The 21,524-nt window shown below is 35.6% G+C and overlaps 1 protein-coding gene across 12 annotated transcripts in view; it reads left to right on the forward strand.

Moving 5' to 3' along the window:
• trol (terribly reduced optic lobes) overlaps positions 1 to 21,524 on the forward strand; it is a 108,310-nt gene that overhangs the window by 80,255 nt on the left and 6,531 nt on the right. For 6 of the 12 annotated variants that reach the window (XM_089715044.1, XM_089714976.1, XM_089714968.1 and 3 more), the window contains 46 exons: positions 97 to 321; positions 829 to 948; positions 1,452 to 1,572; positions 1,721 to 1,830; positions 2,503 to 2,613; positions 3,548 to 3,769; positions 4,097 to 4,219; positions 5,380 to 5,433; positions 7,064 to 7,197; positions 7,436 to 7,529; positions 7,634 to 7,768; positions 8,603 to 8,854; positions 8,988 to 9,184; positions 9,290 to 9,414; positions 9,498 to 9,720; positions 9,803 to 9,991; positions 10,111 to 10,244; positions 10,338 to 10,506; positions 10,586 to 10,797; positions 11,081 to 11,296; positions 11,423 to 11,695; positions 11,784 to 11,901; positions 12,067 to 12,164; positions 12,265 to 12,501; positions 12,735 to 12,825; positions 12,939 to 13,051; positions 13,168 to 13,345; positions 13,436 to 13,631; positions 13,753 to 13,916; positions 14,000 to 14,218; positions 14,351 to 14,537; positions 15,432 to 15,761; positions 16,019 to 16,235; positions 16,485 to 16,679; positions 16,763 to 17,048; positions 17,246 to 17,396; positions 17,547 to 17,727; positions 17,834 to 18,045; positions 18,277 to 18,456; positions 18,602 to 18,707; positions 18,801 to 18,903; positions 19,016 to 19,245; positions 19,336 to 19,463; positions 19,946 to 20,218; positions 20,494 to 20,664; positions 21,358 to 21,512. In XM_089715044.1, coding sequence (XP_089571170.1) covers positions 97 to 321; positions 829 to 948; positions 1,452 to 1,572; positions 1,721 to 1,830; positions 2,503 to 2,613; positions 3,548 to 3,769; positions 4,097 to 4,219; positions 5,380 to 5,433; positions 7,064 to 7,197; positions 7,436 to 7,529; positions 7,634 to 7,768; positions 8,603 to 8,854; positions 8,988 to 9,184; positions 9,290 to 9,414; positions 9,498 to 9,720; positions 9,803 to 9,991; positions 10,111 to 10,244; positions 10,338 to 10,506; positions 10,586 to 10,797; positions 11,081 to 11,296; positions 11,423 to 11,695; positions 11,784 to 11,901; positions 12,067 to 12,164; positions 12,265 to 12,501; positions 12,735 to 12,825; positions 12,939 to 13,051; positions 13,168 to 13,345; positions 13,436 to 13,631; positions 13,753 to 13,916; positions 14,000 to 14,218; positions 14,351 to 14,537; positions 15,432 to 15,761; positions 16,019 to 16,235; positions 16,485 to 16,679; positions 16,763 to 17,048; positions 17,246 to 17,396; positions 17,547 to 17,727; positions 17,834 to 18,045; positions 18,277 to 18,456; positions 18,602 to 18,707; positions 18,801 to 18,903; positions 19,016 to 19,245; positions 19,336 to 19,463; positions 19,946 to 20,218; positions 20,494 to 20,664; positions 21,358 to 21,512 — 7,958 coding nt within the window. The remainder of the gene's footprint in view (positions 1 to 96; positions 322 to 828; positions 949 to 1,451; positions 1,573 to 1,720; positions 1,831 to 2,502; positions 2,614 to 3,547; positions 3,770 to 4,096; positions 4,220 to 5,379; positions 5,434 to 7,063; positions 7,198 to 7,435; positions 7,530 to 7,633; positions 7,769 to 8,602; positions 8,855 to 8,987; positions 9,185 to 9,289; positions 9,415 to 9,497; positions 9,721 to 9,802; positions 9,992 to 10,110; positions 10,245 to 10,337; positions 10,507 to 10,585; positions 10,798 to 11,080; positions 11,297 to 11,422; positions 11,696 to 11,783; positions 11,902 to 12,066; positions 12,165 to 12,264; positions 12,502 to 12,734; positions 12,826 to 12,938; positions 13,052 to 13,167; positions 13,346 to 13,435; positions 13,632 to 13,752; positions 13,917 to 13,999; positions 14,219 to 14,350; positions 14,538 to 15,431; positions 15,762 to 16,018; positions 16,236 to 16,484; positions 16,680 to 16,762; positions 17,049 to 17,245; positions 17,397 to 17,546; positions 17,728 to 17,833; positions 18,046 to 18,276; positions 18,457 to 18,601; positions 18,708 to 18,800; positions 18,904 to 19,015; positions 19,246 to 19,335; positions 19,464 to 19,945; positions 20,219 to 20,493; positions 20,665 to 21,357; positions 21,513 to 21,524) is intronic. The other 6 variants (XM_089715008.1, XM_089715002.1, XM_089714982.1 and 3 more) reach the window with 5 other exon arrangements.

The following is a 21,524-nucleotide window of genomic DNA, read 5'->3' on the forward strand; positions in this document are numbered from 1 at the left end:
AAATAAAAAGCTCACTGATCCACTCACTGATACAATACTAATTTAAACTTTAGTTATAATTATATTGGTTATGGTTTACGCATTATATTATGACAGGCACAATATGCATGGCTTATCAATATAAATGTTCGAGCGGACAATGCGTTAAGGCTGACTCTTGGTGCAATGGGACTGTGGAATGTGGCGATGGTTCAGACGAAAAGAATTGTCCTTGCAAAAGGGACCAATTCCAATGCCGAGATGGCTCTTGTATTAATATTGCTCAGAGGTGTAACGGTCACAAAGATTGTCATCCCCAAGGCGAAGACGAACACAATTGCGGTAAGTAATCCGGAACAAAAAGCTCCGGTTGTGAATAACGTTTGAAGAATTACAACTCTTATAACAACATGCTGCTAAATAATATTTTTGGATACATGTCCAACCTTAACCTACCCACGATTACTTTTTCTATAAACTCTACAACTAAGCATGTGTATGTTTTTATTGTTTGCATGACTGTTTGTAAGTCTCGCACCATAGACATACTACCAATGTAAGTATACATAGTTTTTATTATACGTATTAGTCTATATTTGTAAACAGTATATAATAAGTGTAGTACTTGATGTGTGTAAACCTTTTGAAAATAATTGTATTTAAAGGTTGTGAGCTTGTACCCAAATTTCAGAGAACGTAACCATGACTTTTAGCGGAATTCTTTTAACGCAGATGGATCGCATTCTCTGTTCCTTTTGCTTTGTTTAGCATCTTAGAGTGTTTGGTTTTTTGAAGTGTGCTTGTAATTTTGTAAGCGGACCATAAGTGATGATCGGACCGATATTACAGATGCCGAGGTTTGTCCACCAGCCAGCTTTACATGCGACCCTGGTTCGAGCGTCCGCTGTGCGAAGCGATGCGATCGTAACCCTGAGTGCGACAACGGGGAAGATGAAGAAGGCTGCTCTGGTAAATAACAATTGTTCTATAATGTTTGTAGTGTACAATAAAGAGTTCGTTATTATTATACATGGTGCTATGCTTGACGATAGTCAAATATGTTAAGTATTTTAAAATAAGACGTAGTTTAGTAGTTTCTTTAAATTTTTATGATACTGAATTACTTTTTATTTTTCTTTAAATATATAGGACCATAAAATTATATTATTTTATTTATATGTATGATTTAATATTCTAAATGGAATGTGGATTATTGAGATTTGAATGCTTTAAAAAAAACTTTGCAACAACGTTATAGTCGGTGGCCACCGCGACGAGAATGACATTTTATTTAAGTTAGTTTAAAGTACTGTTTAATTTATAAAACCTTTATTATAATCTATTGGCGAAACTTATATTATGTAATATATGCACTGCAAATTGTTTAGCAAATGGCGATTTATTTGAACATAATGTTTTCCAACAATTTTGTTGACGTTGTTTATTATATAATTTTACGTGTTTCCTTCAAGACTGTCACGAGTGCGACGGACGATGTATCGAGGATTATCGCATCTGCGATAGAGTGCCCGATTGCTCCGACGGCTCTGATGAGTTGGGCTGTAACGATTGCGATGGACCCGACGATTTCAGGTAACTTTACAAAATGACATTATTGTTAACACTTGCGGTGAGTCGCTTGCGAATACACTTGTGCTGCGAATGTTTGTACCGAAGCGAATGATGATTGCGAACGTTTCTTGGTTCGATTGTGGTTAAACATAACCTGTATTGTCCACAGATGTACGAACGGCGAATGTATCAAGATTTCCCAACAATGCAACAACGTCGCTGAGTGCTCTGACATGTCTGATGAGTTGCATTGCAATTCAACCATCATAGCCGAATCTCGTAAGTGTCTAGTGTCTTTTCTAATTAATGTGATGGTACCAATATCCTAAAAAAACGCTCGATCGTTTAAAAAAAATTTTACCATTAGGAAGCCCGTATCCTTTCGAAGATCGGCAATCCTTTTGATAGACAACGACCTTAAAGTTCTCCAAATGTTCATGGGCGGTGGTAGCCCTTACCATCAGGCGACCCACCAGCTCCTTTTCCGACTACAACATAAAAAAGCTCTACTTTACTATCATTATACAGTATTTTTTATGTGGCTAGTATTATAACATATTGCCTACGATTAGGCTCCGTACGTTACGCTCCGTATTCTTTGCCATTAAAAAAATTCTCATGAAAACGTTTTACATAAGTAATAGAATTCTCGGCGACTAAAGTCGAGCAATACCTTTCAAACTTCACGATACGATACTTGTTTGTGATTTAATTAACGATGTTACTCATATGTTGGTAAATCAATAAAATCGTTTTACGCTAGGAACGCGAATTTACTTAAATTACAAGACAACGATACTTTTTACAATTATTTCTCTCGTGCTAAAAAAACAAAAACACAGTCTTCTGAAAACGTAACACGTAAATGCTGCTCTTGCAACAGTTTTGCAAATATTTATGAATATAGGTAGCATAATAATTATGCATTAACAACTATATCTTGTTCTGCAGCTGAATGTAGTGACAACCAATTCCGCTGTCGAAATGGTGCGTGCATCGATAACCAGTTCTTCTGCGACAAACAATTTGACTGCCTTGACAAATCCGATGAAGAAAATTGTGGTAAGTATTTTAATTAGAATTTTCTAATATGGAATTTCACTAACACAAAAGAAATTATTAATATTAATCTAGAATAAAAAGAGCACCAATAATTCTGCGTGTCACTGTGTCTATGTGGCACTAAGCACTGATTCGCTTGAGCTCACTTTAAAAAAGCACTATATCACGCCTCTTCGTTGTCTTCTATAGGTACTACGGCACGCATTAGATCTACTCACACTTATTTGAACTTCTTTTTAATTTCCGTGTGATACAATCAATATGTATAAATTCATAGGACTGTTAGCGTCAGGATGAGGGTGATTTGTTTAGTACAATTGTTTGTTAGCTGAATGTCTAAAAGAGACTAATATTTAGCATGGTACATGATGAGGCCGTCCCGCTCACCGATACAGACGACGACGTGCCACGAATCTGAATTTACGTGTTACGATGGCAAGTGCATACCACATATGCGACGATGCGACAATATCTATGATTGTATGGACTTCTCTGACGAACAAAACTGTCACAACTCTGGTATACTCACGTTAAATACCCCCGTTGTTATGGAATGCTCAATTTTTATTTTTGTTTTACCGAGCCTTTAGACGGGAGGAGATTTCGTACCTATTTTGTGTGTTTCTTTTATCTCGCATGTTGTGTCTTAGGTTTTAATTATTTTATAGCTTATTTCTCGTAGAAATTCTGAACTTGAACCTAAATGCTTACTTATAGATGTAAGTGCATGAAATAGAAGATTTATTTTTATTATTAAGAAATTACAGAATACTCGAATTTAGATTGGCTGAAAAATAATAGATTCATTCCATGTCCAAGCTCTTAGTTTGTCATTCGACGTGAATTCATCGTAAAGCCGCGTATCCTATCTCATTAGTGTTCTTTTTAACGTTTGCCTAATATTTCCATATTTTAAAATTTATATGAATTTTAGCGTGCGACGATGGCTACTGGCAATGTATATCTGGCCAGTGCATCTTGGAATCGGATCGGTGCAATGGCCTGGTCGACTGCAGCGACGCTTCAGACGAAAACGACTGCCCTACTACGTACAGGCCTTTTGTCACCTACCCACCGCTACCTGAGACTACTCAGCGACCATACTACACGACCACCTCAGCACCGTTCATACCACAATACCAACCAAGCAACCGCGGTAATATTCTTTTATGTTTCTTTCCTACGCTTAGTTTTTAAATATTAGATAGGAGTAGTCTTAAGTAACGGATTTTTAATTATCAAATTACCGATTTTTTTTTAGATTCGTGCATAAGTGTTAAATATTTTGAATTATTGAGGATTTTTGAGGCATAAAGTAGATTGATCATGGCCATTTCACCATGATATCTGTGACCATCAACTCATTCTGTATTTTATAAATCATCTTTACATCTTTCCGTGTACATATTTTAAACTAGATAATCGTTTCAACACGGATCTATAGCAAATGTAGGAATGAATCTAAGTTATGATTAATCAACAGTAGAATGCCAAAGAAATCAATGGCGTTGCGAGAACGGGCCATGTATAGAGTCGTATCAGCGGTGTGACGGTCACGTGGACTGTCCGCGCGACGGCAGCGACGAGTTCGACTGTCCAGCTGGCAGTAAGAATCTAATAAGCGACCTAACAACCCGGTGTTTGAGAGAACGTTACCATTTAACACAAATAGACATAGACACTAATGTTCCCGTCTCACCAATAATGAAAGAGGACTTGGGAGGTATAACTACGTGTTAAAAATGACCTCCAAAGTACCTCTTATGGATGGGTCTGTAAATAAATCTAAAATGTAATGTGTGGGTATGTTAATAAAATGTAAATCTAATTGTATCTAACTGGGTTAGTTAAGCGAGACTTGTAAATATTTATAATTGACTACTAATAGCATACAAGAAAACTAATAAACGTGAAATTTTGAATTTGATTATGAAATGGGTTCTTCAATGTAAGTTTTAATTATTTCAATAAAAGCAAAAAGGCTTTTTTCTACATATACCTATATTGAAAATATAATATTAATGTGAATAATCCATTTCTATCTAACATTGGAGGTGACTTAACAGAGACTTTAAACATTGTTTGAATGTCGATGTAACAATAATGTTAAATAATGTAAATAAATATGTTTGTAAGTGCAAAAGAGAAAATTTTTATAAATTATCTGTACGTTATTTATAAAATAGCTTATGACATTAATTTCAAGAAACGATAAGTACATGTAGGTACCTAAAAACAAATATACTTACATATTTTAACCCAAAGATAGTGTAAATGGTTTCATGTACTTATCTAATTAATAATATAAAAATTTCCCTTTTGATAAGAAAATATATTCATAGATTTAGCGTTAGCTCGGAACACTTAATAAAAAATTAGTCATAGAATTATGTTTTTAATAGTAACTATGTTGCGGTATCTAATATTCTAAAATAGATTATAAGATACGTACTTGAATTGTATTTGAAACCAATTGTAATTTATAACATAGAATAGCTAAAATAACGCAAAAACAAATAATATACCTAATTTATTATATTATATAACACTTACTGATTTGAACCGGTGTTTGATACTAAATGTAACTATATTTATTAAGATATTTTAATTAACGTTCAACAAATTCCTATATTTTCTATTTAAACTGCAATATTTATCAAACAGTTTTTCTCTTATTGGTGAAGTATTTAAATAGTCACTTGCCCTCTGTGATGCTAACCGTTGAAAAATTCTTTAGAATAAATAATAATTCAGACTTCTTTACAGGTCCAGTCGCCCTTGATTTGAAGACTTATCCCTCAGAGCAGACTGTGAGAAACGGTAAGATAATTGCTAAAAGTTATTTATTATATAAAATATGTAATAATGATCTTTTATTATGAACAATGTTGAACAGGTCTTTAGCGGAAGATATTTATAAATAAAATATGTCTCCATAAGACATACCTACCTATAAGTACAGGTTTGGGAAATTCGAAAACACGATTCGAATTATTGTGAAGATATCTTAACTGAAAAAATAATGAAAGTACTTATTTCCTTTAACTCATTATCTTTTTATTATGTGACAATTTGAAACACTTTTTAATACTCGTCTTTTTAATTTATCTCACATTGTGATAGCGGACACGGTGGATTATTAGGTATTATTAATAGATGAGGTTCTATTGTTAACTAATTTTAGCGCTTTAATAGATATTCTTTATAAACCAAGATATTAATTTCTTTGTTTCTTTCATGGTGGTGGTACAGCCAATTCTGGTGAGTCAGGGTACCTCTAAATATGGGTGCAACTTGGTTTACCTAACGTTTGAAAATAACGGAATAACTCTGGGTTTTATTTCAAGTTTTATTAATAAAAATGGTTTTCCATTTATATATTTATCTATATACAAATAGTCAGGCGTCGTTGTTCTTGAGCTGAATATTATATATAATTAAAAGGAAAGCTGCAAAATATGGTGATTTATAACCGAATTTAACAAGAACAATTACGCTGCATGACTATTTTAATTTTTGCACTTTTATTATGTATATAATGAATGGGTTTATATATATGTATTTTAATACAGCACTTGTTTGAGTTTTGGTGTGAACAATTTTTAATTTAATACATTTTGATTTAATCGTTTCCTCGGGTGGTATTTTACCAGATATCAATTATTATAATTAAATTTATTTATATATATTATATTATATTATATTATATTAAATAAACCATACAAAAAGAAAATTCCTAATATATTATGAAATTTAATAGGATTTAATAAAATATTTTTTATGGCATGCTGAAACCTTGTTGAACTGTGAAAATTGTAAAGAAATGTTTCGCAATTTGTATAACAGTTTTTTAAAGGGTTTCTCAATTTACACTGACTACAAAGGCTTCTCATTTAACATTTTATATAATAATCTCTTTAATGGGCAGATCATACCAATGTAAGGGACTCATTGCAAATGTTAAGGTCATATAATTAGTTCCTTGACAATACAAACACATTAAACATAATCATTTCAAAAGCAACCTTATTACGGAGGAGTAAGTATTTTAACGTTACTTCTTCATTATTTTTTTAAACAAATTGTCAATCGATGAAGGAAGTGTTGGTTAACAGGATTAACTAAGCCATAGAACGAGACAGGCTAATAAAAATGTTATTTATCCTCAATCACGTTGTTACTAAAATAAGCCTGTTTTACCACATTGTAATGGTTACCTTCAATCTTCATATCGCACTATTAACATAAGCACACACACCTAGTTATAATTAAAATGTCCTCCTCGATTGACACTTTTCAGCTGAACTTGGAAGATTTCATTATGGACTTCATACATTTTAGAAAGTGTCGATTTTTTTTCTAATAAACAATGGAATGCTGCAAATGAATGCTGGGATTGGGTGCATGGTATAGCATTTGTGTAAGTACTATACAAACCGGTATATTTTAGGAGGCGATGTGGTATTCTCCTGCCGTGACGAAGGACCAGTAAGAGCGGCTGTGAGATGGGTCAGAGAAGGCGGCAGGCCTTTAAAGCCTGGCTCTGTAGACCGGAATGGACGTCTAGAAATGAACCAAGTTACAGTAAGTTTCCTGAATAAATCAGTGCAATTTTATTGCATTAATTGTACAAGTCACGTGACGCAATTATATTAGAAAGAAAAAAAGAAGAAAGGTACAAAAATAATTTAATCATTAAAGAACCCAATAACACATTTCAGAGTTATTTCAACTTCACCCTTAGTCATAAAATGTATTTATAAATAACGGTCTTAACCACAATTTCATTTAATGGAAACTGAATTAATGTTTACCTTATCAGACGGGAGACAGCGGTGTCTACATTTGTCAAGCTCCTAGATATTTGGGTACCAGAGGCGCTGAAATCAGGGTTGTCCTGAATGTTGAAAATGCACGTAAGTATAACTTACTTAAGCGATTAATGCATGCCTTTAACATTCTTATTTTTCAATGTAATTATTAGATATAATTTTATGATAATATACTATTTATTTCACAGCGGCAACCTCTAGCCCACCCTTCGCTGCTTGTCAATCTTACCAAGCCACATGTGGTAACGGACAATGTATTCCTAAGACTGCGGTATGCGATGGCAGACTCGATTGTTCCGATGGATCCGACGAAGACGCTTGCAGTAAGTAAAATTATTTTAATAATTATCTCACATTGACTATCATAGCCATAGAAATCTAAATAACAAGACACTAGAAGTCGTAAGCGTGCGTGACCTTGTCGCCACTCAGGTGATTTGCACATCACCAGTGCATTCGTCACTGTTCAGTTGCTCTGGAGACGTATGAGTGTATACATATGGTATGTTTCAGCAATTCCCATTGCGGAAATTCTTCCACAAGTTGTAATTATACTTATAAAGGAATAATATTTCATCGGAAAATATATTTTTTAGAAATAATGCCGTTTTTCCTTAAAATTATAGAATATTTACAAGTATTACGAGTGTCACCATAGTAATCGAAATAACAATGAATGACACAGTCGACCATTCTTATTATCACGTTTGTTCGTATTGGAGCAAAAAGTCTCATATACTTAGGGATGTTATTCTAAAATAAACCGTAAATTCGTGCGTTAGGATACATATTCAAAAGCTTAATTTAATAGATAAGTTAGTTTTCACTAAAATCAAGCTGTCCAATAAAAGCCATAGTTTACTTGTGTGTACTGTTTAGCTTTCGGTTTGAATGTGTTGATTTTGGCGACAGCGGTTTTCATACGAATTATGACATTATAGCACTTCTATGTGTCTTGTTATTTAGATTTCTATGATCATAGCTATAAGCGATAAGGTCACCTTTTGTACTTTACCTCGAATCTATACAACTATATATTATATACTGTAATGTTAAATGGTGTGGTACAATAAATAGTTAAATAAATAAATAAATAATAAATATAAAAAAGCGTGTTAAAGAATGAAAATTGTGTAACTAATTTTTCCTTTTTACAGACCAAAACGGCATGTGTGAGCCCAACCAATATCAGTGCGCAAACCACAAATGTGTGCTCAAAACATGGCTCTGTGACTCTGAAGACGATTGTGGGGATGGTTCCGATGAACAGAACTGTGGTCCCTCAGATCCCTACCAGCAATGTAGCCGAGTGGAGTTCGCATGCGCAACCCAAAACCAATGTATCCCTAGGAGTTTCCATTGCGATGGACAGAGCGATTGCTTTGATAAATCAGATGAACTCGGATGTGGTAAGTTATACCTACCTTTGCTTATTAGACTGACTGGTTAAAATGCATTTTTAGATATTGGATCCTGTCTAATCACCTTTTTTAAACTATATAACATATATAATAACTTTAAAGATATTTAATTTCTTTGCAGCTCCCGTCCACGTCACTCGTCCTCCAGCACCGGCTAATGTCAGACTGAACCCTGGTGACACGCTCACCCTTGTGTGCGAAGCTGTTGGTGTTCCCACGCCGCTTATTTCTTGGAGATTGAACTGGGGCCATGTTCCCGAAAAGTGTACATCGACAAGTGAAAACGGTATCGGAACCCTTACTTGTCCAGACATGCAGGTGAGATGTTATTTTGGTTGGACTTTTTAACTAGGCTTTAAATAAAATATAACAGAATTGAATTATTTACAAATTGTGTAATTTTATTGCTTATTTCAATTTCAGACTGAAAATAGCGGTGCGTACTCATGTGAGGCCATCAACAACAGAGGTACTGTGTTCGCCGCACCTGACTCTATTGTCTACGTGAACAGATCAGAAGCCTTGTGTCCAGCTGGATATTTCAACAGGTACAAGCACATACACTTTATGTCTTTTAAGTAGTTAAGTTTTCCTAACATTTTTCATTAATTTAATATTCACATCATTTTAGCGAGGCGCGTTCACAAAACGAATGCATCCGTTGCTTCTGCTTCGGTGAATCAACAACTTGTAAGAGTGCTGATCTCTTCACATACAACATGCCCACTCCTCTCGGAGAAGGTGGCACTAGACTCGTTGGTGTCAAACAAACATACAACGGTGACGTACAAATCGACAAACAGCAACCCATTTTCGACCAATTTTACTATCAGCCACTCAGAAATGGAGCTACCGTAAGTTTTAACACTATTTTTATTTTCGTATGATTATTTTAGGTATATATTAAATTAAAAAAGAACATTTTTCTTTTATCAGGTCACACAAGTGTCAAATTTCAATGATGTTTGGTCAAGGAACACTGGCACTCACCCGTACTTAACTTTGCCCGAAACTTATAACGGCAACCAACTGACATCATATGGTGGTCACATTAAATACAGATTACTGCCACATAACCCACAACCTTATGGTACCGACGACAAAGTTCCCGATATTATAATCATGGTATGTATCGACTATTTAATAAATTTATTCTAATACGATAACCAACAACTTTATTCAAATTCCGGTACTAAAAGAATACTTACGTTTCATCATCGTATAACTTATTTTTATTATTTCAGGGTAAATATCAAAACCTGGTACACCAAAACCGTGGCGACCGCTACTATGTAAACGCACGTTTAACTCCTGACAATTGGTTGAAACCCAGTCCCCGAGGCTTGGTGCCAGCTACCAGAGAAGATATTATGATGGCGTAAGTATTTAGTACTTAAATGCATTCACATATTTTGATTTTGGGACGGGTGTTGTCACGTATATAAAATATAAATATTTTTTAAATAATTAGCTTGGACGACGTCGACATGATTCTTCTCCGTGCCGACCTCAACAACGCCGGAGTTAACATTACCGAATTCACAATGGAATCTGCTCAGCATATAAACGTTGGTCTTGGAGCTGCTAGCTTGGTCGAAGAATGTTCTTGCCCACCGGGATATGAAGGCCTTTCTTGCCAGGTAATATATTTTTTTCTCAATACTTCAACTTATGCAATTCTGTTTCGTCAATATTAAACATAATTTGTTTATTCTCAAGAAATGCGCATCTGGATACGCCCGTGAAAGCTCTGGACCATGGCTCGGATCGTGTGTTCCCAAGCGCTCTTGCCCACCGGGTACATACGGCGACCCCAACAGTGGAGGTGACTGTAGACCGTGCCCTTGCCCACTTACCAACAGGGAGAACCAATTTGCCAGAACTTGCTCACTTGGACCCAGCGGAGTGGTCATCTGTGATTGTAACCCAGGGTATGTAATATTTAATATTTTACTCCTTGAAAATAAATACAAAACAAAACCACATTAGAATATCGTTTATAAAATAATCATGAAATATTGGTAACAGCTACAAGTTTTGTATAAATGTTACCTTTATAAATACACTAATCTTGATATCATATAATAATAATCTTTACAATTTAACCACAAAAACCAATATTTATAATTGTACGGGCCTATCCCGTACTTGTACTGCGCCTTATTGCACTTTGGACGTGCTTGCTCGTACAATGATAACAATTTTGATTCACAGTTACGAAGGAAACGACTGCAGCCGTTGCGCTCCCAATTATTATGGCAACCCATTGATACCCGGAGACTCTTGCAAGCCCAAACCATCAGACAACTGCAACGCTTTAGGAACAGCGCAAGTACGACTACCGGACGAGTGTGTGTGCAAAGACAACGTGCAAGGAAGATACTGTGACCAGTGCAAGTCTGGCACTTTCTTCCTTTCTAACGATTTCAGGTATGGTGAAGTTTTTAAAAATATTATTTTCGATGAAATTTCATAAATATAATTTTCTTCTTCAGTATGGTATATTGTACTATGCCGTAATATACCGTAAAACTTATAAAACTTTTTTTTTTTCAGATACGGATGTGCCTCATGTTTCTGTTCAGGCGTTTCCCAACAGTGTATGAGCAGCAATTTGCGTAGGAAAACAACCACAGTACGTTTCAATGTGCCACAAATCGTCGGTCAAGTGAAATTATACAAGAGTGCGCCTTTCGGTTCCGGAGGCTCAGTGCGGTATAATGCTCCCATCGAAACAGACATTCAACCAGAATTATACGGAGGGGAAATTACTCTCAACAGCTACGATAGAGCTCAGCCTTCCATTTACTACTGGAGTCTTCCAATCAGGTACAGCTAAAAGATATTGCATACTTATGAATATTTATAACATTTAGTAATGAATTATTTTGCTAATTGTTTCTTATTTCTATTATAGTTTCGCTGGTGACAAAGTAACCGCGTATGGTGGCTTCCTGAATTACGAACTTCACCATGTACCAATTGCCAGTGGACAAAGCTCAAGGAATAATGCCGCTGACGTGCAACTTATCAGCGTAAGTATTAGTGTAGTAATGGAAGAAAATAAAAAGTGTTTGCCATTAAATTGTGAAGATTTTGATTTTCTTTCAAATATTATTCTATATAATATATATCTATTTAATGTGGGCACAAAATATGTTTAGTAACTTTTCTTAAATAAGTTTCATAAATCTTTACAGGATAACAGTTTGACATTCAACTACTTCGGAAACTTCGCACCTGACAGTGAAGGTTACTTGAATGCTAGTGTACAATTCTTGGAGAGAGGTTGGCAAAGGTATATCATCATTTTTATATTATTAACAAGCCAAAAAACAAAATTTCTTGTTACTTTAAGATAGATGTATTTTCTTTATCTTCATTTTTTATTTCCCCAGGCCCGATGGTAAAGAAGTGTCCCGCGAACATTTCCTTCTCGCTTTAGCCGACGTGAAAACAATTTTGATAAAGGCAACATACACAACAGACACAGAGGTCGCCTCTATTGCTAGCGCTAGCATTGAAACCGCAGAAGCTGGTGGCAATGGACCCATGGCGCAGCATGTAGAACAGTGCGTTTGCCCAGGAGGTTATGTAGGAACATCTTGTGAGGATTGTGCCCCTGGTTATACAAGGTCAGTTGATGTGAACTTTACACTTTCTCTTTGTGAGATATTTCAATGTCTTTCACCATTGGATCGCAATTTACTAAACTGGTAATAATATTTTTGTACAAATGCGTTTTCATGATCTCAATTTAAAAAATACAAAATATTGGTTTTCAATTTGGAAATGGAAATACTTTAGAAATTTCTCTTGTATTCAATATACAGTACTTCGTTAAATTGAAAATTAAATTGCCTTTCAGGATCTCAAGTGGACTCTATCTGGAACATTGTGGTCCTTGTGATTGCAATGGACACTCCAACATGTGCCACCCAGAATCTGGTGTCTGTTATGTAAGTCAATTGTTCTTTATCAATATTTTTCTTATACTTAAATAAATAGAACTTCAACATATAAAAATATCTAAAAACAAAACATTCAATTAACATTTCTAAATATTTTCTAGGACTGCGCTCACAACACCGCTGGAGCGAACTGTGAATTGTGTAAGGAAGGATACGAAAGAGACCTTTACAATAACTGTGTCCAACGTTCACCCAGTACACAAACACCATGCAAGTTAGTATATTTATCTATTATAACGTCCAAAATATACTTCTCTCTTCTTTACTCATAAAAAATAACATCATATTACAATTATAGAAACTTTGGCTAAATATTATATTTCTTCACAGCTGCGACCCACGTGGAGAAGAAATTCCGTGTGACTCAAACGGCTACTGCTCATGCAAACAAAACGTTGAGGGCGAATCTTGTGATCGTTGTCGACCTGGCACCTTTGGTCTGGAGGCATCAAACCCTCTTGGATGCTTGAACTGCTATTGCTCTGGAGTAACTAGCAATTGCCATGAGGTAAGTCATCTATATTCACGTCTATAGGTCGCTCATTGAATTTTTTTTGGAGTCCCTCTATTAAATCATTTATTTTTGTCTTATTTGCAGGCCAGCCACTACACACGTATTCCAATTGCTGCACCTATCTTTGGAGAGAACTACGGAGGATACACTCTTACAGATCTGAATGGAGAACAAGTTATCAACGACCACTTCGTACCGGCTCCAGATGAAAGTGAACTGATGTACATCTTCTCGTTCTTACCTGAAGGAGAATTATACTGGTCCTTACCTGTATTCCCAGGTAAATATTTATAAAGATTTTTAAATATAGTAAAACCCATACAAAAATTTTAACACGACGATAGTTCGTATGTTTCGTAGTAATTTTATATATTCATTATTTTTTCTTTTTGTGTCTACAGGTAACAGAGTGTTATCATACGGCGGTGTTCTTTCAATGACACAAAAGTTCCAAACCGGAGGCTACCCCGGTGAATCTTCACCTGGCACTGACGTTGTACTTATTGGTGATCAAATATCAGTTTACTGGATGAATCCAACACCCATTAAATCTGGTGAAGCTTTCGTAAGTCTTTTACTTGGATATTTGGCTGGAAGTTCCATTGCTGCTCTTTATTTAAATAGACTACAATAATAATATTTTTTTAGACCTACCAAGTACCGCTCCGCGAAAACAACTGGTTCGTCCTTAACTCAGCGCAACCTGCAAGTCGCCACGACTTTATGGGGGTTTTGAAGAATCTCCGCAGAGTTTTAGTGCGCGCCACACTCTCGGATAGAATTACCTCAACAGCTATTGCCGACGTTTCTATGGACACTGCCGCGGAAAGCTATGACACCACATCACCAGTCGCTAAAGGCGTCGAGGCAAGTTTACTTCGATTTGAATTAATTACTATTTGAAAGTAATAAGAAGTACATACATGTTATTTTTTCTTTTGTATGTTGTTATTTGCGTATGCATATTTTTCAGCATTTCATTTTATTTTTAACTTCCAGATGTGCATGTGTCCAGAAGGCTACAGTGGAACAAGTTGCGAGAGTTGCAATACAGGTTTTTACAAAGACCAGAATGGTTACTGCAAACAATGCAACTGTAATGGTCACGATTGTCAATTGAACGCCTATGATGAAGTCGTCTGCAACTGTAGGCCTCCTTTCACTGGACCAGATTGTTCTACTGTTGGTACGTTCAAAATAGATTTTACGTTAAATCCCACATGCTGACTCCATAATAATTTCTGAAATTGTTTTGAGTAGGCTGAACAATATCATTATCAGTTAAAGTACAAAATATAGTCTTTTGAAAACTTATTCTACACTAATTCTTTCTCTCAAAACATTTTTCATATTAATGACATTTTATATGCATGCTAAAATGTAATAATGACCTAGGCCTGATTATGGAACTCCATCCAACTATACACGACGACCACCACAACTCTATCCTTGTTGGAGTTACGTTTACGTGCAAATATAGAGCTCCAGAACCATTGACAATTCGATTTTTCCACGACGGAATTGAAGTAGGAACGCCAAAACTATATAACGAATCGACTCTTCAAAAAGACGGCTGGCGATCTGAACATAGCTGGCATACTATGTGGAATACAATGCGACAAGGCGATACTTACGAGTGCCGAACCTTTACTAAAGGGGGATTTACTCTCGGGGTTCTTACCACTACCCTCCCCGAGAAAGGTAGACCGAAAGATATGCCGTGTCTGTCTTGTACAACATGCTTCGATAATGTTCACAAATTATAACTCATTTCCATCAAATAATAACAACAAAATGTTGTCAAAACGTCCAGCCGTGTTTTGTTTTTGTTGCCACGTTCACAATTTTTAATATTTTAATTCATGTTTATTGTTTTATTACTCGAATTGTTTATACTATAAGTTTTGTTTTATTTCTTCATTTGTTAATTACAATTAGCTAGGATAGTTTTGTGTAAAAGTATATTAACATTCGATTCGTCTTTAGATCATATAAAAACATAAATAATCTAAATTATATATGAGTAATATAAAATAATGAGTAAATGTGTTTTTCAACGATGCAACGGTTTCGTCCACAGAAGGTGATTCAAGCGTAGACCAGACGACACGTCCACCACTTCCACAAAGTACCGTAGTTGTCAGAATTACGAGCCCAACCATTAAGATCCAAGAATTGGGAAGCACAGTCAACTTCACTTGCCAAGCCAGAAGCCGTATGGTTCAGAGACCACTACAAATATCTTGGTCTAAGGCTGATGGATATTTACCTCAGGACAGAACTCAAATTGACCAGACTAATGGAATACTTCTTATTACCAACCTCCAAATCTCCGACAGTGGTAAATACATTTGTCAGACAAGTGATGGAATATCAACTGCCCAAGCCATTGCCACCCTTAAAGTACCTGGTAAGTTTATATAGTACTCTCTTCATTAATTCGCATCAATAATATAATTTGGTGAATAGTAACAATATTCTGTATGATATTAAAATCCCAACATATTATAAAATATTTTGTATTATGCTTTCGTACGGAATAGTTGTCCCGGAAAGAGTTTTCTACGCTAAAGGTAAATTTATATTAATATTGAGATGAAGTCTTTTAAAACTTCAATAAATGTTAAATGCAAACTCTTTGTATTAATTCAATTATTTTATCATCAGGCAACGACATGACCCTTCCGACGGTATCAATAAGCCCATCAATAAAGGAGTACTACGAGGGAGACAGGATTGAACTCATCTGCAGCACAACTGGTAATCCTGCTCCAAGGATCACTTGGCAGAGGGGAAGCAATCGGCCATTACCGAGATCAACTGAAGTTTATGACGCTCTTCTGGTGATTGAAAGTGCACGACTTGAAGATTCTGGTGAATACAGGTACGACGTCATCACGTGTGAATAAAATAAGCGAAAGTATTAATCTAATATTGCTTTTATTATGTTTTATGAAAATATAAGAAAATCAGTTATGAATGACTTTATCAACACAAAAGATCATTTTTATGATATCATACTTGCAGCTCTGCAATATACAGAAATTTACTATATTAAAGGCAGACGCCTTGAATAATAATTTTAATAACAATATTATTTTTTCACGAATTAAAATGCGCATAACCTTTTCAGATGTATTGCATCAAACGCTGCTGGCTCAACAGACAGGACGGCAGTAGTCACCGTACGTTCAAGACCTTCATGGCCTTCTACTCAAGACAAATTGACTGTATCATCGGCATCGCCTACCATCGATGAGGGACAAAGCACCAGAATTGTGTGTACCGGAACAAGTAACGTACCTGCTGGAGCTATAGACTGGGTTAGGTAAGAAACCCCACATTTTTACGGGTTTCAACCGTAGTTTTGTCAACAAGTACATTATACTTACATTCACGTCTTATTTACAGACAAGACGGTACCGCATTCTTGCCGAACGTGCGTTCCGACAATGGTGTTTTGTACGTTGATTACGCTCGTCTCGAGAACGAAGGAGTTTACATCTGTCAAACAACATCGCCAGACGTTAATCCTAAATTAATTGTACTAACTGTCATTCCTCAATCTACACCACCGCCATCTGAAATGTCGAACATCACCGTTTCTGTTGACCACCTCAAAATACCAACAGGCGGCAGTGGAACAATAGATTGTACACCCCAAGGATATCCATTACCTCTTATCAAATGGACTAAGGTATGCTTCTTATTGAAACAAATGATGATTAAGGAGATATTCATTTTTATGAGCCACTGGTGTCAATAGCTTATGATCACTGCTTCATTCCTTTTTCATTTCAATTGTATTTGATTATTCTATTACTTATAAAATAACACATATATATTATATTATCAATATATCGATCAAATAATATGTATATCCTTCATTTTTAGTACCAAGACTCCTTCGGACCAGGAGTAGGCCAACGCGACACAACTCTTATCATAAACAACGCCCAGGACAGTGACCAGGGTTACTATATGTGCGAAGGAACCGTGAACGGAGTACCTGTTGTTAGCAACTATGTTTACATTGAAATTGAAAGTAAGTACACTTACTTATAATGGCCTTTTACTCAAACATCATATCAGTTTTTTTTATTGAGATAAAATATAAGTTTTTTAAAAATTATTAATATCTTTATTAAATATATCTTTATAAAAATTATTAATATCTTTGAATTACTTGAAACAGAACGTGAACCACCACGAGTAGAAATCTACCCACCTGGAGAAAACTCAGTTACATTGGGAAGTCAACATGAAATACACTGCCGTGTAACAGGAGGTATTCCCGCGCCCATCATCACCTGGGACAAGAGCAAAGGACGTGAATTTTCACGACATGTACAAGTGCAAAAGAACAACATACTCAGGTTAGATGCCTTTTTTCTGCAAAAACGTCATATTATCTAATACATAATAATAATTAGTACTCTTAAGAAAGAATAGCACTGAAGCAATATGTTATTTTGTTTACAGCTTCCAAACTATTGAAGTTAACGATGAAGGCACATACACATGTACAGCTACAAACGAAGCTGGTACCGCAAGCGCTAGCGCAATCGTTAAAGTTAGATCTCCTCCAGAAATCACTTTGACACCAAGCAATTACGTACCAGCGATTAAGGGAGAGAGAGTAAACATTGAATGCAGAGCTGACGGCTATCCAGAACCCCTTGTTTCTATTAAATGTAAGTATAATCTCATCTCTGTAAGTAAAATCTATATCTCTTTAAACTTTAAAGGTCTTTCCACAACTTATCCTTACATTATCAACAATATCTTACATAATGGTGCCAATAATATTTTTTTCGAGTTCGCCAGTATCTCTTTGAAAAAAGATGTTACAAGATAGATATATATTGCCACATATATTACAGCTAGAATTCGTTATGAAAATCACTTTTCATTTTTATTTACAGCAAAGAATGACTACCGTGAGTTAGTACCACCGTCTCCAAGGATTGCGGTCTTCTCCATACAGTCCGCCAGCGAAAGGGATGAGGGTGACTACATTTGTACCGCCAGTTCAGTGGCCGGTATTGTATCTGAAGAATTTGCCATCCGTGTAGACCGAGGCGATGGTGGATTTGGCGATGTTGGTAAGAAAAAATATGTATTTTTCACAAGAAAGTGAATTTTACAGTACATCATTGAGAACGTCCTAGTTAAGGAATATAATAAACTACTACAATTTGTCTTCAAAGTTAATAATAATATTGATGATATTAATTTAAATGTCAACAGAGGGCAGTGGAGAGGAAGAATTCAACCCAGACTACAATCCCGATATTTATGACAACAGTAGGCCTAGCAACATGTTAGCCGTTGAAGGCCAAAGGAGTGTCTTTGGGTAAGAAAACTTAGGTCTTATTAAAATAAAAGGACTATTGATAAGCAATAATTAACAAACCATAAATTTAATAAACTAACTATTCAATTTAAGGTGCAATGCTTCAAATGAATTCCAAGCTATTTGGGGAAGAGCTGATAGGCAACCTCTTCAATATAACGCAAGACAAGTCGGCTCTGAACTGATTATTTACAATGTAAGTAAATCAATATTCGATATGTTGTAATATAAACATTATAAGATGTTTATATACAAATTTAGTAAGTATTCCGCTAAAGAACAGATATTTATAAAATGTGTATTTGTAGACCTCAAAGGCCGATTCGGGCAGATACGAATGCACCCTGATCAACCGTCGCACGAATGAAGTCCACCAATCAGTGTACACTAGTCTTCAAGTAATGGCAGCTCCGAGAATAACACTGAGACCGCCGACACAAACTGTCCACCCCGGTCAATCACCCACCGTCGAATGTATCGTTGAAGGAGACGACATTATAAGCATAACCTGGAGACCAATAGACACCGTGCCATCCAGGTACTTAAATATTTCAAAGCTCTGTTCCAATCAAAAAGTTACACCAATTATAAAGTTATACCTGATATAAAATTATATTTTCAACTTCAGCCGCGTCGAGATAAGGAACTCAATGTTAATATTCCGCCAAATAGAAGTGGAGGACGCTGGAAAGTATGAATGCTTTGCCATGAACAGAGTCACGAATGCAACTGCCATTGCTGAAGTCAAAGTTAACGGTAATGTAGTTAAAACTATATAAAGAATTGCCTGATAAACAAAAAGCACGTAGAAACACAACCGTCCTCGCAGAATGAATAAATTTAATGATATTTCTAATCTAGCATTAAGAACATTCATTTTAGCACTTTCGTTTATATTTTAATACATAACTCGACATTTAAGTTTAAATTATATTGAGAAATTGCATTAATCATTGAATGTACGTCACACATTACCAACTAACCTTTCTATCTACGAGGACCATTGAAAATAATAATCTATAATACATAATTATGTCAACAAAACACTATTACAACAATGGTAGTCTTTGCACAAATGTACAGCACTCAACGTTAATATTTGTAACGAAATTATTATTTCCCATTATTATTTAATGCCTACCATATTTCATTACAAGTTTCAGTTAAAAGCTTTCACATTTAATTTATCATTGAATGCTTGAATGAGGGTACTTGATTGCATGTTATAAAACTGATAGAAGAGACGGATCGTGCGCCTTCGGAGTCGCATGATAACGAGCAAATCGCGCATGTCGGGGCCGCCGTACATCTCAGCTGCAACGTCACTCAACCCGGACTAAGAATTAGATGGAACAAGGACGGCAGAGCTCTGCCGAGATCAGTGTCCCAGAAGAACGACGGCTCACTCTTTATTAGACTTGCTCAGAAATCAGACAGCGGTCGTTACGTTTGTATCATTTGGGATACATACGGACGACAAACTAGCAATTACATCAACCTCCACATTGAGGGTCAGTGAATGTCCCTAGTTTATACGTAGTGGTTGGGTTTGGTCACCATAGAGTTTTATCTGTCCGCTTCATTGTTCTTAAATTTTAACCTTCGCATGTCTAGAACTCTTTTCTTATGTTACTCTATCATCTTTAACTCTACCTTCTACTATGTTTAAACTTTACATCGTTCGTCTCTTAGCTATGCTAGTATAGTATTTATATGTATTATTATACTTAGCAATTAAGAACTACCAAAGCATTATAAGTTGATAATATTTTTATTTTACGCAAAGGTATCACATGCTTGGTATCGCAGTTTCGTTGTTATGACGAAAGTGGTTGTATAGATGATGACCTTATTTGCGATGGATACAATGATTGTCTGGATGCTAGCGATGAGAGTAACTGCATCTTAAGAGAAAAGCGTCTTTTGAAATCGCACTTGGAGCAACGCTCAAAATCTGGTAATTCAGAAAACGGTGTAAGGGTCAGATTATGTGTGTTAGGGTTTTTGTGCCTTTAAGGGTTATATTGTAAAAGTTTGGTTGCTCTTGGTGAATACCTTTATTAAAACGAGGGTAACTAAATATTGATTTATTTGTTGTGTTGTCCTTTAGAATCGGTACCTATACAGTAACTACCTATAAAGATACACTAAGGGAGAGTTTGACAGTGCATCGGCTATCGTCAACTGGTTTCCTCTTACATGTATTTATGGGAATGGTTCTCTTTCGCTTTGCATGATTTCTCAATTTCATATTGTGTCATGTTCTGCCTTGATTTGTGCCGTCTAAAAATAAATGAGGTAAGTGTTTGCACGGAGTAAGAATGTTTTAACTTAAAAATCAAAATATTTATTATATTATAATGTATAGATAGATCTTGTCTGGGATAGTTAATACCAAAATATGGGAACCGTCAACAGAAAATAAAAAAACAGTTTATTAAACTTTTGAACGTATTAACTTTAGCGGTTTCTTTATAAGGTATTGTGTGTTCTACATATTTGCGCTTAACTTGGTGCATGGTTAGCAGGATTACGCCTAAAAACTCTTATAGTCTGCCTCGTTTGTGACTCTTGTCTTTGACTATGGACCTGGAGATAGCACTTTAACGTAAAAGAATTGATGGTCATCGAAAATTACCTCACATTTTAGGAAACCGCGACGAAGCACCCGCATTAGTTGGAATAGACCAGCCCCGAAGAGCTTTCAGAGTTGGAGAAAAGGTCGAAGTGCTCTGTAGAGCTAGATCTCGTGATATCAGAGTTTCTTGGGAAAGGTTCAGAACAAACCAATTTGTCCAAACAAGAGTAAGTAATTTA

Source organism: Colias philodice, chromosome 1 (assembly GCF_061535455.1).
Source record: "Colias philodice isolate Cphi_HAF_F1 chromosome 1, ilColPhil1 Martin Lab GWU primary, whole genome shotgun sequence".
In the NCBI taxonomy this organism is placed as follows: domain Eukaryota; kingdom Metazoa; phylum Arthropoda; class Insecta; order Lepidoptera; family Pieridae; genus Colias; species Colias philodice.